At 35.4% G+C, this 19,378-nt stretch overlaps 1 protein-coding gene across 11 annotated transcripts in view; it reads right to left on the reverse strand.

The window, feature by feature from the left end:
* The window catches only part of dock3 (dedicator of cytokinesis 3), a 276,148-nt gene that overhangs the window by 82,534 nt on the left and 174,236 nt on the right, over nucleotides 1-19,378 (reverse strand). For all 11 annotated transcript variants that reach the window (XR_010896060.1, XM_067395896.1, XM_067395895.1 and 8 more), the window contains 2 exons: nucleotides 18,605-18,646; nucleotides 17,180-17,331 (listed from right to left, as the gene is read on the reverse strand). Coding sequence is in view for 10 of the 11 variants with exons in the window: in XM_067395896.1 (XP_067251997.1) it covers nucleotides 17,180-17,331; nucleotides 18,605-18,646 (194 nt within the window). In the remaining variant the exon portion in view is untranslated. The remainder of the gene's footprint in view (nucleotides 1-17,179; nucleotides 17,332-18,604; nucleotides 18,647-19,378) is intronic.

The following is a 19,378-nucleotide window of genomic DNA, read 5'->3' on the forward strand; positions in this document are numbered from 1 at the left end:
CAGTATCAAGTAAAATGTACTTAACTCTAAATGTAACATTTGTGAAGACATTAAGTAAAATTAAGTAAATTTAAATTTAAAATGTGAAAATATCAAGTAAATTTTATTAATCTTTAACATTTACTGTTATGAAGTAATTAAGTAGATTTTATAATGTCTATCCATTTCACATTTTGAATTACTTAGTTTAATAAATTAATATTACTCACTATTATTATATACACTGCAATAATTCTTGCCTTGGTTTTACTCTAACTTTAGCAAAACTCACACATTCTAAGCAGAATGTTGTAAGAATAAAACTTTTAACAGTATTACTACTTACAATTACTTATTCAGTAATTGTTTTACATGCCGGTCTAACCTGTCGTCAAACTAACGTCAGGCTCCACTTGTCACCACGACGGTAACCCCCAAAACTCCCAACATGACAAAAACTTTTCTAAATCCCACCTTAATAGAACATTAAACAATAATAACAAGTCTTTTACTTATTTATCTTGCTTAAAACACATGAAGATAAACAAATTAAACATTTTCTCTTCAAATTAAATCCGATGCAAAGCATTCTGGGAACTATAAATCCCCCAGTAGATTATACACAATAAAATTAAGTAAATGTTCATTTAAATATAGGCCTATTAAAAAAAGCAGCAAACATCCTCGTTTTAAGTGAGTGCTTCCATTTCAGTAGCAAAACCAAACAAAAAACACGACTTTCCAAACAATTAAATAAATAAAGACAAGATTACAGCAATGCGACGAGCATCACGATGGGTCAAAAAGCAAGGTAAATAATATGCGGTGCAGCGCGATGAGACAGTACGGATGCCCTGTATCTAATGCACGCGGTTGCGAAGCTTCCAACAGCGGTCAGGATTTGTAAAGTTTCCATTGATGCTTCGCAGACCAATGTCTACGGACCGTCTCTGCCACTGCAAGCCGGATCTTGTAAAAAAAACAAAAAAAAAACCGCACCGACACACTTTGCTTTTTTCAGATTAAAATTTACTTAGTTTTTTTGGTGAATGTGCTGTGACTATAAAATAGTTAAATAGTATTTGTAAATATAAGATACAATTTACTTTTTCTTCTCAGTTATGTTATTACATGAATAAATTGTGTAAATTTTACTCAAGATATTATAGTACCAACTTAATCTTGATTTTACAATGTATAAATTACATGAATTAATGTAATAGATTTTACCATACCACAAAGTCATTATTTTCAGTGTGGATGGTCTTTTTTTTTTTTTTTATCTTATTAGTAATTAGTTACACTACTTGTTACTGCAAAAAGTAATATTATATTATATCATAATAATATAATATAATATAATATAATATAATATAATATAATATAATATAATATAATATAATATAATATAATATAATAAATATATTATTAAACTTGCTAATCAGTTGTTTATGGAATCATGTGCAATCATGCAAGAGAACATATTTGACACAGATGTGAATTTCTGATCTCACATGTCCATTATGTGTATATGTGCACATAAATGAACACGATTGCACATTCCAGCACATGCTTCACATGTTCACATTGACTCATCAGTTCCCTGTGCATCCGCCTGAAGGAACGGCTCTGCTGAGAACAACCAATCATGTCGCTGGAAGGCGCCGACCCACTTCCCCGATGGAGACGGTATTGTCCTCTGGCAGCAGTGACAAGTATTCATTAAAATCTTCCAACATCAGCAGCGCTATTATTTCCCAGCTTTGTCCCATTCAAATGACTCTGCTGCAATTGTTCAAATCCTATTGTGTAGCGATCGCTCGGTCATGCCGCACACGGTAATAACACATTTAGTGTCTTGAGTGTGTAAAGGCTGACAGGCTTTCAGGTTGCCGTATGATCTTTATAACGTAAAGAAACATGTTCAGAGAGTGCATTTGGGTTAAAAAAAAAAAAAAGACAAGGGATTCTGAACATGAAATGAACTTCTGGGAATCGGTGGAATACTGCAATTAACAAGATCAAATATTAAAGGCACCTTCAAAGCGGAGTAATTAATCTGAGTTTGAATGGAGACAAGCAGCTGTCATGCATTTTAATCAATCACGAAAAGAACATAATGGCAAATAATAATGGCCGATACTGACTGGCAACACCTATTTTGAAACAAAGAATTGGTAGTGTTTTGATGGTAAACTTGTGTCGCTTCAAAACTAAAGGTTTCGATGTTGACCCAAAAGATCAGTTTGCATGAAACCTATTCATCTAACCCTAACACTAATAAATTGTGCTCTTTTATATGGCAAAAGTGGGAGACATAGAGCAAAATAAGTAAACTAGCACCAATTAAGTTTTCGTGCACTATATTCAAAGTCATCTGAAACCATTCCATAGCTTCATGTGAGGGACAGAAGAAATATACATTGATAAGTTCGGTCAGAAACTCGTCTTCCCTCCGCTACAGCTGTCAATCATTCAGCATTTAAACAGCGCGTCGCTTTCGGTAACGACAGTCAGCACGGTAAAACTCCCATTATATTCCCATTATAACACTTGTTATGTAGATAAAGAGCTGTGGATTTGCATAAAATGACTTTATCTTGCTGGAGTTTATTGCTGTTTCTGAACGATGTCATACTGGCTACAGGATGTCTGTTAGATCGCTCAACACAAGGACTATGAATTGAATCACACGCACAATAACTGGAATTTAAAAATGAAAGAAACGTATGATTAATAAACTGTACACAGGGATTCTCTTTGTGCCTTGAACTTTTCAATGCGCAGCACAACTGCTTGCTCTGACTCGATATTGCTTCAAGCGCATCATTCTGCACCCGGGATGCGCATTAGCGTTTTTTTGCTGTTGTTTTGAAGTGAGCATGGTTTTGCACACTGAAAGATTATTAATAGCCTATTTTGTTCTGTCATATCTATAGCTTGTTGCCCCATTAAAAAGCTTTACATTTACATTTAAAATAAGCGTCTTTTAATGTTACATTAATATAAATACATATAATTATTTAAATATAAATCTAATTGCATAATACAAATAGTAATTTTAAACTTTTTATTAACATTTGGATTTATAAAATTACTGTGCAAAGTTTTTAGTATAGAATATTTTTCGCTGCTTAATTATATACTCACCTAGTTTACTTATTTATTTATTGGTCAGCTTATGAATATATTTTTATTCATTTGTTATTTTTCTCTATAATGAGATGTAGTGTTTAGTGCATTCTGGATTGGTTAACAAATCAAAGATACAGGCTCCCACTAATAAATTAATTCAACAAAAGGTAACCTCTTTTGCTACATATTTTTAATGGTTTAAATGTGTACTCTACATGTTTGACCACTTATGAACTATCATTTAGCCTATAAGTTGTGTACATGACTAATATGCCCTACCATCACCAATAAATAAATTACTTTTAGAGCACAAAATTCTTTATTGATTTAGTCACGTAATTTTGCTCTCAGAATACACCAGATTTATGCATTTAAATTTAAAATGTACAAAATTTTCCTCCGGGGGGGCATGCCCCCGGACCCCCTAGTACATATTGATACTAATTTTATTTGTTATTTGCTGGTTTTCCACATGAAACTTGGTGAATTTACTTTTTGAACAGGATTATGTGATAACCGTGATCATTTGGGTCACTATAATCATGAAATGAAATTTTCTCACCTTAGAAGCCTGTTAAAGAAGAATAGGCAATCCAGGAACTAACTGGACTAACAGAGGCCAGAGATTGCTAACTATGGCTATTGAAAACACTTTTCAAGACAATAAATACACAATTGAGATGATGTCTGCATGTATTGACTGAATTTGCGTCTGAATAGCGCTCCCTCCGTGGGCGTGGCCGCATTAGCGGATAATGAGCTGAATCTCAGACTTCTGACATGGCTCTCTTTTCATACAGATTACATAAACACAGAAAGTTTGTTTGACTTACGTGTTTTAAAACTTGACATTTCAACGTTTTTTCAGACATAAGTATAATTTTTTTATGATTAGTATTCACTAAGTTACAGTTCATTTTCTGAGAACTATCAGATTGGACTTCGTTCAGAGGGAGATGAGAGATCACGCATCATGTTAGTTTTCTTTATTTTTCAAAAAGCACAACATTTTGTTTTTACTCTGAGTGTACACAAATAAAAGAAGACATTCTATAGTTTCAATTGATATATTACTTATGTCTCTATGACAAAAATGACGGAGTATTTTAAGTCTGTTTTGCTGCAATGTGAAAAAAATCCTGCAAAATGCGCCGACGCGTTACTCGACTCCAGAGAGGTAATGTCTTATTATGCCGCTTTCATCGTCGCTCAGATCGTCTTCAGAATCAGTGAGCGTTTGTTCATAAGCATCCGGCTTGTCGAAGAAGTACTTCAAAACATTTTCGGTGTAACGGCCACGGTTCTTCATTGAATTTTGATATCAGCTAGAGCCAGCCAGAGCGCTGCATAATAAGTAGCCACGCTTCCCAGTATGGAAATACACACAGACAATGACACGCCCCTACTGCGTGCTAGAATCTCTGAAAAACAAGCCGATTTCAACCTCAAAATGTACGCTTTTAAATATACCAATACTGCTATCTCAAACACGGAAAGGCTTCTTCATGATCTCAACTAACAGATTCTGCAAAAAAACTAAAATCACCAATTTTGAAAAAAAATGCTTCTTTCTCATTTTGCTCGAAAGTTGTGCTGCCGACTTGTGTCCCTGGTTTCAATATTTTGGTTTTTGTCTGTTTTATATTTAATATCTCATTATATTTTTATTAAATACATAAGTTGTTAATACAAATTTAAAAAATATTATTATTATTATACTTTTCTACTGATTGAATTAATAAGATGTATTAACAATATAACAACATTTCATTTGATTATTTTTGTTATAAAATATTTAGTTTTTTTGTCTGTTTTATATTTAATATGTCATTATATTTTATTATTTTCCTTTTAAACAACAACTTTATAATTATTATTTGTTGCCTTAATAAACTGCCCCCACAGAGAGGATTCTAGTCGGCACTGCAGATGCTTACAGTGTGACTGGAGTGTGTGAGCGTCCATGAATATGTCTGTCATGATGTGCATGTGTTACTGGAGAAACAGGTGTTAGACAGATTGAAAAAGAGAGCCTTCAAACAGACAGAGGGACAGAAAAAGTGTGAAACTATTCAGGGACAGACATTGTGCCTCTTTAAAGTCAATGTCAAATTCTGTTCTGTTACAGAATCAATTGCTTTGAGGATGCTTTTTTACAAAACTTCTATCTGGAAAGTTCTTGCAACTAAAAAAACAAAACAAAAACAGTACGTTTCTCTTTTCAGACTTGACCAGGCATGATATAATTTTGGACCAAACTTGTGGCCCACTCCAGGGTCAGACAGCTTTTGAGAGGGAGGCAGAGGCACCATTAGCAGCCTGTCAAAACTGTGAGGAGTGGGTGGAGAGAGAGAGAGAGAGAGAGAGAGAGAGAGAGAGAGCTCTGTAGGTGTGTTGTGTGAAGAATCATTTGGCCAGCTTTCCTCGACTGTTGCCATTTATATAATGTGATGCATTTTGCTGTATTTTTCAAGATTTTAAACCTCTATGTAGTTAGTGAAATATATAATCTGTGATATTATTAATAATTTCAGTAATTACAGGGATGAGTTAGCACTAGCAATTAAAACATCATTTCACAGTCCTTAAAGAACCATTTATTCAGGTAAAAGAAAAACAAAGACTGGACACTGAAAAATTCTTCATTTTCATCAGTATCTTGTTTTTCAGCAAAAAATCTAAATGTCCTTAAAACAAGAGAAGCCAAAGTTCCATAGTTCAGAGAAAAAAAAGTCAGAATTGTGGGATACACTATAGAGGGTATGCATCGACGTCTCTTTCCCACGCTCCCTGAGCTGGACTGAGTGGCAAAAGAACCTGCTGCATGACTGGATTTAACCCTCTGGAGTCTGAGGCTGATTTGGGGCCTGGAGAAGTTTTGGCATGCCCTGACATTTGTGCTTTTTTTTCAGTTGTTCATAAACACATTAATGACACAAGTGTCATTACACTGTATTCAACACAAACTAGGCTACAATAATATGTAAGGAACATGTATGTACATGTTTTTGTATTTGAAGGAATAATGTTTATGCGTGGTTATTGAAAAAATAAAAAACTTAAGTCACTGAAATAAGGCCAAAAAAAGTATATTAAATCTTTGTTCATAAGACTTCTGGTTATTGGAGGTTTTAGACTAGAGTTTTTGCTTCAGAATTATTTAAAAATTATGCTGCCTACTCCTTCATATAAAACAATTTATTGATTTAGTTTTTGTAAGTCAATTTTGTCAATAAACACAGTATGCGTGGAGGCGTGAATGATCATGAATAATGGGCCATTTACAGCTGAGAAGAATAATCAAATAATAATGACCTGAAATGACTTGCATATTAATGAGGCCTTTCAGTCAGGTAGGGTGTGAAAAAAACCCTCTGTGATCATGTCTCAGCTCAATTTAAAATAATGGTATTCTATTATATTCCTTAAAATATAATGTATTTCTGTGATGCAAAGTGTCTGAACAGTTATGTTACCTCTATGGCATTTCATATAGGCTTTTTTAGCTTAAAGCATGCACATTTGAAGAAATACTGATGGATTCTAATATGTTTATGTCAAATTTCTATACAGAGGAGTAATATTTATTCTATATTTATTCTATATATCATCACCATGAGTGTTGGATACTATTCATACTTGCAGCCGGAGGATGCTCTGTACACCTTTATGCAACAAATCCATATAAAGAAGAAGAAGAACCAGGAACTAACTGCATGTCTTCTAGAGTTCGCTAACCATGGCTTTAACATCCAGATAAACACTTTTCAAGACAATAAATACACGATTGAGACGATGAATGCATGTATTGCCTCTGAATTTGTGTCTGAATAGCACTCGCTCCGTGGGCGTGGCCGCATTAGCAGATAATGAGCTGAATCACAGACTTCTGACATGGCTCTCTTTTCATACAGATTACATAAACACAAAATGTTTGTTTTCGATTTGACTTGCACGATTTAAAACCTGACATTTCAACGTTTCTTTAAACATAAGTTTAATGTTTTTGTCATTAGTATTCACTAAGTTACAGTTCATTTTCTGAGAACTATCAGATTGGACTTCGTTCAGAGGGAGACGAGAGATCACGCATCATGTTAGTTTTCTTTATTTTACAAAAAGCACAGCATTTTGTTTTTACTCTGAGTGTACACAAATGAAAGAAGATATTCAACAGATTAAAATGGTGTATAACTCTTAATTGTATGTGCCACATTGATGGAGTATTTTGAGTCTCTTTCACACTGGTAAGAAAAAAAAAAATGCGGTGGTATCGCCGGCGATACCCTCAGACCTCAGAGTGTTAATAGGGGAAACTGCGAAAACGCGAATAAAACTACGAATTACACTAAAGGTTGGACTCGAAAATCTTTCTTACAACTTGTCAAATAAATGTGCCTGATTTCGACGACGGGGAAACACATAAAGCAAATCTGCCTGTGAATATTTTATATTATTATATTAACTAGGCTACAATATCAGTAGGTTTAAATCCGAGTAATCACTTATATCAATGTTATATCGTCATATTGTCCAGCCCTATATAGTTCTATAGTATAGTTTTTGTCAGTGTTTATTTAAAAACACCCAATTATGCAGAATATAAAATGGAAAATAATGATTTGTCAACACAATATATACAGTATGATTTTACCTCAAGATCCAACAGTTTGACACAAAATGATAACTGCAAATCCATGTTTCTCTGCTGTAGTCCAGCTGTTTCTGTAAATTGCAGTGATCCATTGCTTTTTTTCTGTAGCTTTCAGCAGTCTTTAAATATGTACCTCAGGTTTTGTGTCAAAGGTATGTGTGCAGTCAATCTCAAAGCTCTTTCCCGTTTTGGATGTGTTTTGTGTGTTTTTCGTGGCATTCATTCACGCTTAAAACCAATGCTGCCGCTCAGTCTTTTGCCACTCAGTGGGCGTAACCGCAGTCATAACGGTTGACGGTGACGTCACGTGCATACCCTCTGTACTGCCAAAAGTATTGGGACACCCATCCAAATCATTGAATTCAGGTGTTCCAATCACTTCCATGGCCACAGGTGTATAAAATCAAGCCCTTAGGCATGCAGACTGCTTCTACAAACATTTGTGAAAGAATGGGTCTCTCTCTCAGGAGCTCAGTGAATTCAAGCGTGGTAACGTGATAGGTTGCCACCTGTGCAATAAGTCCATTCTTGAAATTTCCTGACTACTAAATTTCCTCACTACTAAAATTCCACAGTCAACTGTTAGTGGTATCATAACAAAGTGAAAGCAATTGGGAACAACAGCAAGTCAGCCATGAAGTGGTAGGCCATGTAAAATCACAGAGCGGGGTCAGTGCATGCTGAGTCAATAGCTACCGACCTCCAAACTTAGTGTGACCTTCAGATTAGCTCAAGTACAGTGAGTAGAGAGCTTCATGGAATGGGTTTCCATGGCCGAGCATCTGCATCCAAGCCTTACATCACCAAGTGCAATGCAAAGCGCCGGATGCAGTGGTGTAAAGCACGCTGCCACTGGACTCTAGAGCAGTGGAAACATGTTCTCTGGAGTGACGAATCACGCTTCAGTGTCTGGCAATCCGATGGACGAGTCTGGGTTTTGCGGTTGCCAGGAGAACAGTACTTGCCCTACTGCATTGTGCCAAGTGTAAAGTTAGGTGGAGGGGGAATTATGGTGTGGGGTAGTTTTTCAGGGGTTGGGCTTGGCCCCTTAGTTCCAGTGAAAGGAACTCTTAATGCTTCAGTATACCAAGACATTTTGGACAATTTCATGCTCCCAACTTTGTGGGAACAGTTTGGGGATAGCTAATTCCTGTTCCAACATGACTGCGCACCAGTTCACAAAACAAGGTCCATAAAGACACGGATGAGTGAGTTTGGTGTGGCGTAACTTGACTGGCCTGACCTTAACCCGATAGAACACCTCTGGGATGAATTAGAGCGGAGACTGCGAGCCAGGCCTTCTCGCGAACATCAGTTCCTGACCTCACAAATGCGCTTCTAGAAGAATGGTCAAAAATTCCCATAAATACACCCCTAAACCTTGTGGAAAGCCTTCCCAGAAGAGTTGAGGCTGTTATAGCTGCAAAGGGTGGGCCAACTCCATAGTAAACCATACAGATTAAGATTGGGATGTCATTAAAGTTCATGTGCACGTAAAGGCAGGCGTCCCAAAACTTTTGGCAATATAGTGTATAAACTCACAATTGTGAGAAATAAAGTCAGAATTGCGAGATATAAACTCGCAATAGCGAGAAATAAAGTAAGAATTGTGAGATATAATCTTGCAATAGCAAGAAAAGTCAGAATTGCAAGATATAAACTTGCTACAGTGAGAAAAGTCAGAATTGCGAGATATAAACTCACAAAAACTGGCAAATGCGAGAAATAAAGTAAGAATTGTGAGATATAAACTCGAAATTGTGAGAAATAAAGTCAGAATTGTGAGATATAAACTCGCAATAGTGATAAAAGTCAGAATTGCAACAAACTCGCAATAGCGAGAAAAGTCAGAATTGCGAGAAAAGTCAGAATTACGATATAAACTCACAATAGCGAGAAAAGTCAGAATTGCGAGATAAACTCGCAATAGCGAGAAAAGTCAGAATTACGAGATATAAACTCGCAATAGCGAGTTTATAGTTAGAATTGCAAAATATAAACTTGCAAATGCAAGAAATAAAGTCAGAATTGCAAAATATAAACTTGCAATTCCTAGAAAAAAAAGTCAGAATTGCGACAAACTCACAATAGTGAGAAAATTCATAATTGCGAGATATAATCTCACAATTGCGAGAGAAGTAAGAATTGTGAGAAATAAAGTCAGAATTGCGAGATATAAACTCAGAATTGTGAGATATAAACTCGCAATAGCAAGAACAGAATTGTGAGGTAAAGTCCAATTACCTTTTTAAATTTTTTATTTAGTTTCAGAAACAAGCTTCCATAATTTTTGATATCTTTACAGCATAAAGAACAGAACATTTATTCTGATATGAATGAACGAACAAACGATTTTGATTTTACGTAGATTTTAAAATGAAATAGAAATGGTCAAAACTAAACATGTTTAACCTCAAAAAGAACTGTGGGTTTTGTTAGAGATGTATGCATTCCGTCATAAAGAACAGCAGTGAGAAAGAATGATGTAAAAACAAAGCTTAACTCGCTCAAAAAATGCTGTCTAGACTTGGCCAAAACCTCTCAGAGGGAATATGGAATGAGAACGTTTGAAATAAAATGTGAGAAGTAGAGAAATGGCTCTGTCTCCATGGTGAGCCTCATCAGCATGGGGCCTCTCATGAGAGCAGTATCCCTCAGGACGAACACGAGCAATGTTCTAGCGCTTTCTGCAAATCAAGGCTTTGAAATCACGCAAATATAGTCATGCTAACCCGTGATGTTTTGAGGGATGATGACGCAACATGACTCCTTCAGGTGAGCCTGGAGTGAAACCAAAAATGGTAGGGATGAGTAATACTGTGGGCGGTTTAAGGGGGTCTGACCATCCTAATTAATGTTTTTGTTGTTGTTTCTTTTGGCATTCAAAAGAATAAAAGAGTAAAGCATGACCTTATTGAACTGCTGCTTCAAACAGAAACATTTAAGGGATCGTTTCTTAGTGGCCTACAAACGCTTCTCTAATTTAATTAATGAGGTGTATGAATTACTTTTTAAACACTCCCATTGGAGAAATTGTTCAGTCGCCTTATTTCTATTAAGATTAACACAGCGTACTGCGGAGGAAAAACAAAACAAGCTTCCATTATATAATAGAAGACTATATATATCTTCATCCTTGAGTCTCAGTTGAGTTTATTATAGTCACTCAAACTGGACTTCCCTCAAGGGTATTTCTAGCTCATGCACTGGAAATCAATTCCTCTTCCTCTTCCTCTTCCTGGGGTGACTGGTTGCTGATCGTGATCATGTTAGCAGACAAAGGATCGATCAATCTGTCTATCATTCTATCTATCTGTCTATCTATAATATTAATAAAGATAAGTTATATCATTAGAAAGTTCTAAAGGTTTACTATCTACAATGTCTTTTTTATAATATAGATGCTCCAGCAACAGTAATATTGTAATTTGTGTCGAGTGTGAAAATATCAACAAGCAAAATCATAAAGGGACTTCATACCTTTGTAATGAAATAGCGATCGCGAGATGAATACAATCGGTCGCACTTGGGTAAAATGTCCACGAGCATCCATTGAAAAACAAACAAAAGCACTTTTTGTCCACAAAAGCGTTAAATCCATGAAATATTGATATATTGTCCATTGTTTGCATCACATTTCTTCTGAATGATCTGCTCTCCATAATTGTTCTTGAAGAAATTATGCAATCTGAGCAGTTTATGTTGTAAAACTGTATATGATCGTATACATTAGACTCTCACAAACAAATGAGCCTGCGTCCAAAGTATAATTTTTCAAAATAGTCCAGCAGTTATAGTTATAATATCCAGCAGTGCCAGAGTGCTGTCAGAGTTTTATATCCTCCCGCCATTGCCATTGTAGTAAATCTCACAAAAACTTAGCCAATGCCAAGACGATCCACAACGTGTGTTCTGTTTATCGTCTGCATGTGTGCACATGTACACAGACGTACATCTGTTTCGACTCGAGTCTTGACCATTAACGCAGCAAGACATATTATTTTATAATTGTATAAAATAATCCTAAAAAAAAAGCACAAACACGGCAGAGATGCCAAATTCAGCGGCTGGAATTAACTGAGGTAAAGTGACAGCTAACAGACAGCAGTGCAATCCACCTGTCACTCAAGTGACCACGCCCTTAATTATGCAGAACTTTAAGGCTTAATATAATTTGAACGGATGAGTTATAAACCAAATTCACCCCCCTCAGAGTTGTCATGAAAATAGAAAAAAATACTGCTTTTAAAAATATTTGAAATCAACATATAAAAATCCATGTTTTTTTATGAGATTGTGCACATTTGTGGACTAAATAAGCCCAGAGGGATGTAAATATAATAAAACACAAAAATGTGTCAGCAGTTAACAGGTTAATGTAACATTTCCTGTTTCAGGACTAGCAAAATAATTAAAACTTACTCTCTGTACAGTGGCCAAATCTGCAAGATAATGGAGGCGGAGGTGTAACGCCTGTACAATAGCCGTCTTAGTCAACCAACTTTGGAATTTTCAGAATGCTTTTAGCCTGCTGAACTGTGAATGTAAATCATGTATTTGTTCCAGCCTGGCAGACACTAACAGCTCACGGGACACGTTTTATGGATATTTCGATAGATTCCTTAACATCTCCCTCGTGACTTCAAACGACCGCGGCCACCTCGGATCGAAATACTGCAAGCCATGTGCCCACATACCAGACATCCCTAAAATCGAATACACATACATGCACCCACAGAGACACACACACAAACACGTATTGAAGGTTGTATGTGCAAAATATGACTATGCCAAGTGTACCCGTCGTTGTATTTCAAATTGCATATAGATATCCCTACTGTATAAGTTTAGCTAGGACTGTAGTTGTGCTAGTGTCATTTCTAATGATAAAATTTGACTATAAACTGTAACTTCTCTTGTATACCTTTCTCACCTGACAAGTTTGGTTTCTTTGTAAAACTCTCTTTATGCCTTATTCGACAATGTATGTCACATCACTGTAAAATGCATTGTTCTATTTCTAATGGTACTTCGAAGAAAAATGTACTCTGATCTAACACTTCATAAATTATGCAAATCGAGCCGCAAGACAAGACAAAGAAAGTCCTGCCCGCCAAACAGTACACCCTGACCATTGGTTGTTTCAACCAAGGAGGCGTGTTGGCTTGCTTGTCCATAAAAGACAAGCACAAACAGTTTTCCTTTGTCTCTCAATTGTCCCTGAATTGTCCATCATCCTCTCGTGCACGGACGTCTCAGGCGACCATGCTTCCATCACGTGCTCATCTTCTTTCGGAACCACCATCTCCGGCGAAATTAACTTTCAAGTCCTCAGTTCAAATCTAATATGACCTAATGAAACTGATTTCTCTGCTGGCTCTCAAGGACTGTTAGTAAGTTTTGCTACTTGTCTTTCCCTTTTTTTTTTTTCTGCTTCTGTATATAATATATATATATATATATATATATATATATATATATATATATATATATATATATATATATATATATATATATATATATATATATCCTCCGTGTATATTTAGCCATATTTAACCTTTGTATTATCAATTTCATATATTAAATACATTATATTCATGCAAGTCACTTTTACGTTCGGTCCGGCACCATTGCTTTACGCTTTGATGCTATAATAGGAGTTTATTCTCGTGGCCAGAGAATAACATTCCTTTTATACTAGTCTGTGAGAAAACTAACAGTTTGCTGGACAAACTTGGATAGTGTCTCTAAACAACTATTAAACTAGAATTGATCATATATTTAGTTGATTATAATTTGCTTTAAATGATTCACAATATATGTGCATAATTCCCTCTTGGGTCGATATATGTATCATAATTAATCATAAGGCTTTATGATTAATTATATTCATATATTTCACCCATAAATTGATTAAATACTTGCAATATTGCTAAAGATCCATTACATGGGAGAACAGGTTGGTGCTTTTGCCCTCACTGTTAATCAGCAAGTCCTACAGATTAACGAGTCATTCTCGCAGAATCCAAAAACTTCCACACTGGTGAGCAAACTTTCTTGAAATGTGTATAGAGTGTCTGTCATATCCAATGACATGCTTTTACAAGACAGTAGTCTTCATACACACACCCAAAAAAGTGCATCCATCCATCATAAAAGTAATCTATATGGCTCCAGCAGGTTAATAAAGGCCTTCTGAAGTGAAACGATGGGTTTTTGTAAGAAAAATATCCATATTTAAAACTTTATTAACACGCTGAGGTCTGAGGGTATCGCCGGCGATACCACCGCGGTTTTTTTCTTATCAGTGTGAAAGAGACTCAAAATACTCCATTAATGTTGCACATACAATTAAGAGTTATACACCATTTTAATCTGTTGAATATCTTCTTTTATTTGTGTAAAAACAAAATGTTGTGCTTTTTGTAAAATAAAGAAAACTAACATGATGCATGATCTCTCGTCTCCCTCTGAAAGAAGTCCAATCTGATAGTTCTCAGAAAACGACCTGTAACTTAGTGAATACTAATCACAAAAAAAAAATTAGACTTATGTCTAAAAAAATGTTGAAATGTCAGGTTTTAAATCGTGGAAGTCAAAACAAACATTCTGTGTTTATGTAATCTGTATGAAAAGAGAGCCATGTCAGAAATCCTAGATTCAGCTCATTATCCGCTAATGCGGCCACGCCCACGGAGGGCGCAAATTCAGACGCAAATTCAGTCAATACATGCATTCATCGTCTCAAACATGTATTTATTGTCTTGCAAAGTGTTTTGAATAGCCATAGATAGCGATCTCTGTTCTCTGTTAGTTCAGTTATTTCCTGGATTGCCTATTCTTCTTTAGTGCTCAGGCATTTGTGGACAGTATCCAGCACTCATTGTAATGACAATAAATCCTGAATAAATATACTCAAACATATGAGAATCCATCAATATGTCTCCACATGTGCATGCTTTTAAGCTAAAAGCCTATATGAAATACCATAGAGGTAATAATAATTGTTCAGACACTTTGCATCACAGAAATACATTATATTTTAAAGAATATAATAGAATACCATTATTTTAAATTGTAATAATATTTCACAGTATTGCTGTTTTTTCTGTATGTTTGATTTACACCATGATGAGATTTGAATCATGATCACAGAGGGTTTTTTTCACAGCCTACCTGACTGAAAGGCCTCATTAATATGCAAGTCATTTCAGGTCATTATTATGTGATTCTTTTGTCTTCTCAGGTGAGAATCACCCATTATACATGAGGATTCACGCCTCCATGCATACTGTGTTTCTTGACCAAAGATGTTTTAGAAAATTTAAATCTCTCTATTGTTTTATATGAACAGCAGGCAGCATCATTTTTACCTCATTTTGAAGCAAAAACTCTTCTTAGTCTACAACCTCAAATACCCAGAAGTCTTGTGAACAAAGATTTAATATATATTTTTTTGGCCTTATTTCAGTGACTTAAGTTTTTTGTTTTTTCAATAACCACGCATAAATGTTATTCCTTCAAAAACACAAACATGTACATACATGTTCCTCACATATTATTGTAGCCTAGTTTGTGTTGAATACAGTGTAATGACACTTTTTCCATTAATATGTTTATGAACAACTGAAAAAAAGCACAAATGTCAGGGCATGTCAAAACTTCTCCAGGGTCCCAAAAATCCTCAGACCCCTGAGGGTTAACTATAATAACTAACTTTCAGCAGATGGCTGTACGCATTGATTTATAGCGAAAGAGTAACCTCTGATGCAACATTAGATATACAAGTATCGTAACTTAGAGGCCTGTCATGGTTCAAACAAATAGGGCTGGGCAACAAACTCAAGCTCCTCTTCTCTTATATCGAAATCCTCTGACATTTCTATTTAAGGATCTTGTTTTAGACTTCTAATTCATGACCGGTGTTTTGTTTTGTTCTGCACTTCCGCTTTTGTCAATACGTTAGTTAGTTATTATAGTTAATAAAGTTTTAAATATAGACTTTTTTTTCCCCACAAAAACCCATCGCTTCCATTCAAAAGGCCTTTATTAACCCCCTGGAGGCATTATTTATGATGGATGGATGCACTTTTTTGGGCTTCAAAATCTCACACCCCTTCACTACCATTATAAAGATGAGAAGAGCAAGAATATTATTTAATATAACTCCTATTATAACTCCTAATATAACTCCTCCTGTGTTCATCTGAAAGAAGATAGTCACCTAGGATGGCTTATGGGCAAGTAAATAATGGGATCATTTTAATTTTTGGGTGAACTACCCCTTTAAGGTGCAATACCGACACCTACTGTACGTTGGGATGTCAACCAGATACTGGCTCTGGATTATTTACAAGTTATATTATCATATGTGTACAATTAATTTTAAATATTACGGTTATCGGCAATACCAGTGCGACACCCTTAATAAACACAATAATAATATTTAATTTATTAAATATCACAATTACCGTCAATACCAGTATATCGCAACACCTCTACCGTAAACATACCCGATAGTGTTAACAAAAGCAAACGTGAGATAAAAACACATTTGCTGAGGCAACTATGCCATTTTTGCTTGCTTCTACAAGTCTTTGAGCTCTTTTAACATGACTCAAGTTCACGTGCTGTACCAGTTGAGCTACCAAGCAAGTTTACTACATCAGAAAAGACATACATGGAGCTGGTTATGTGATGCAAACATCAAAATGCATTAGTTTACAAATCAGTCATTATAGTAAATGTGTTTTGAGGTCATATAGTAGTAAGGGACAAAAAAAGTCTTTATTAATCTATAATCAAAAAAAATGTTGTTGGTATTTTACTGCCACCAGATATCATTTCAGCTGGAAACTGCAGTGAATTGTATGTATATGTATGCTTTTGGAGTTTTGAAAAAAAAGAAGAAAAAAAAAAGTAGATAGAGGCACATTTTTGAAGAGGCCTATGAAAATCTTGTAGTCTTAAAATATGGCTGTAAAATCCATCTAAAACAGTGTGAAATTCTGCTAATAAGTTTAGTTTGGACAGAGAGAGTTAGTTAGGATGTCCTCTACCCTGAAAATGCTACTTGAGATGTCTTCAAGCATAACTGGAGCGAAAATATCTTTTACATGAATACTTCATCAAGGTCTCTTGTCCTTATCTCATCTTTCTGCAGTTTCACTGTGTGCCATTTTAAACAAGTCTCTGTACACGTAGGCAGTATTTGCGCAAGCTTTCATTTCTTAGACCTTGATGCTTTAAAAATGATGGCTTACTTTATTGCTTATTGAATATCTTGTACTATTTTTTGCTGTTCCTTTTGAATAATTACAGAAGAAAGCCTCTTAATTGTAAACAGTTTGAGTGGTGGAAGGATGCAACCGCTGATTGCATAAGCAAACATGTAAATTACATATTTCCTACCTGATTTGCTTGCCCTCTCTCAGGTCATACAGAGAAAAGAAGATGTCTGTGTCCTCGCCGATGGTGTTGTACGTGAAGCTCTTTAGGTTGACGAAGAGATGGTGCGGCACAGGCATTCGACACGAATCCCCGTGTCTTTGTCTTCCACCATCCTGAAAACACAACACAATTGTACAACAGCTTTACATTTCGTCATAATGTTTGTTATAGTATATGTTAAAGTGGTATGTTGTTAGATGTTATATTGTATGTTATGTTATGTTATGATGCTCTGTTATGTTATAATACATGATATGGTATATTGTCCCATGTTATGTTACATTGTTACATGTTATGTTATGGTACTGTACATCGTCAAAGACTATCACTCGTATCGTTTTGAATGGGAGAAAGTACAATGAGCAATATGGCGGAATAAGTTCCGCCTTCTAATTAAGAGCCAATCATCGATTGGTAAATTCATTGTGTGGCTGCAGCGGCCGTTGGAAGCTCCAGTTCCTATAGAAACAGCCAGACGTGCTGCGCATTAGCTTGATCCAGCCTGAAAAATACATTTTTTTTAATCATAATTTGAGTGTTCAGAAATAAAATGTAGGAGACAGTTTTTGTCAGATTTCATTGGTGATTTCTAATATGCATCGAAATTTTGGCAATTTGATGTTTCCCATTCAAAGAGATAGGAGCTGCACTTGCATGCCCAAGAGGCAATTCAAAAATGGCCACCGAGTGAAATGACTTGTCTTAAAGGGACTTTGATATTGTTGTTATCTTATATTGTTAAATGTTATATAGTTACATGTTGTGTTATGCTATTATGTCATTGTGTTGCCACAACATAACATGTTACAATATAACATAACATGTAACAATACCACAGCATGACATCACAACATGTAATGATGTACCACAACATGGTATAATATAACATTGCATAACAGTATAACATGTAAATCCAATCGGATATGCACAAAAACCAGATTTAGACTGACAGTCTGAATGAGGCTTAAGACACTTCTTGCATTTTAAATATGTATTCAAATATAATATAATATACAATAAAATATAATATAAGGAGGCAATATAATATACTGTAATTAAATATAATAATTTATAAATTTCAAAACAATATTGAGCCACAGAAGCACCTAAATTGAAAAACAAAACAAAACAAAACAAAAAAACAACTGCATATTTATTAGTGCTTGCAAAATTTTGGCCTGTTTTACTGACCTATATTTGAACTAGTGATTTATACATAACTGTCAAATGTCTTTAGCATGACCAAAACAGGGTGTTTAGCTCAACAAAACATGTCATGTCACATTTTAGCCCATGGTGAAGCATGACCTACAAAAAGTTCTGCACACGTAAACGACTAAGCATGTCTGACAAGCCCTCAGATGGTGCCAAGGATGACAAATATACCTGGGATGTGCTTTGCTGGACGCTGTGCCTACTGGATAGGTGCTGTCAACCGAGAGAGAGAGAGAGAAAGACAACTTAAATCCAGCCAATGTGTACAGTATATACTGTGCAAAGCATACTGACTGCAGTTAGACGTATTGGCTGTACCTGCATAACAGGAACTGACATCCTTAAAACAAAAAATCTGTCTATTATAATGATTGTTATTGAAACTGAAACATAATGTGCACTTTATATAATAAATACTATAAACTTGCTTGCATTGAAACCTCTTAAATAATCATCAAACATAAAACATATCCCATTAAAATAATTCTTTAGGGGTTGCAGAGTGCATTGAGATTGAAGTATCAAAGGGAACAAAATGTCATGTTTGATCTGCAATTGAATAAATAAGATACTTGCTTAAGGGTTTAAATATTTTCCCACAAGAATGTTTAGACGTACAAGACCAATATCTAAATCTAGATTAATCATATTCACAGAGGCATCATCTGCACAAACACATGCTCATAATCACATGGTGAAACGCACACATACACATATTTTGCCCGGGAGCCTGGGTGACTTATGAGTCTGTATTTCTTAGCTTGCATCTTTCTCTCCAGTGCTTTTGACTGCGTTTAGAATAAATTACACAGCATTCAACACAAACCCCCCACTGGTGAATGCATGGTGGGAAAGGAGGCATGCAAAACATGCTAGCGTAAGGATATAAAATAGATTGCGCCTTCCTGTTGAAAAGACAAAGTACTATGTTGTTCTGGGTGGTCT

The sequence above is a fragment of the Chanodichthys erythropterus genome, chromosome 10, assembly GCF_024489055.1.
Source record: "Chanodichthys erythropterus isolate Z2021 chromosome 10, ASM2448905v1, whole genome shotgun sequence".
Classification (NCBI taxonomy): Eukaryota; Metazoa; Chordata; class Actinopteri; order Cypriniformes; family Xenocyprididae; genus Chanodichthys; species Chanodichthys erythropterus.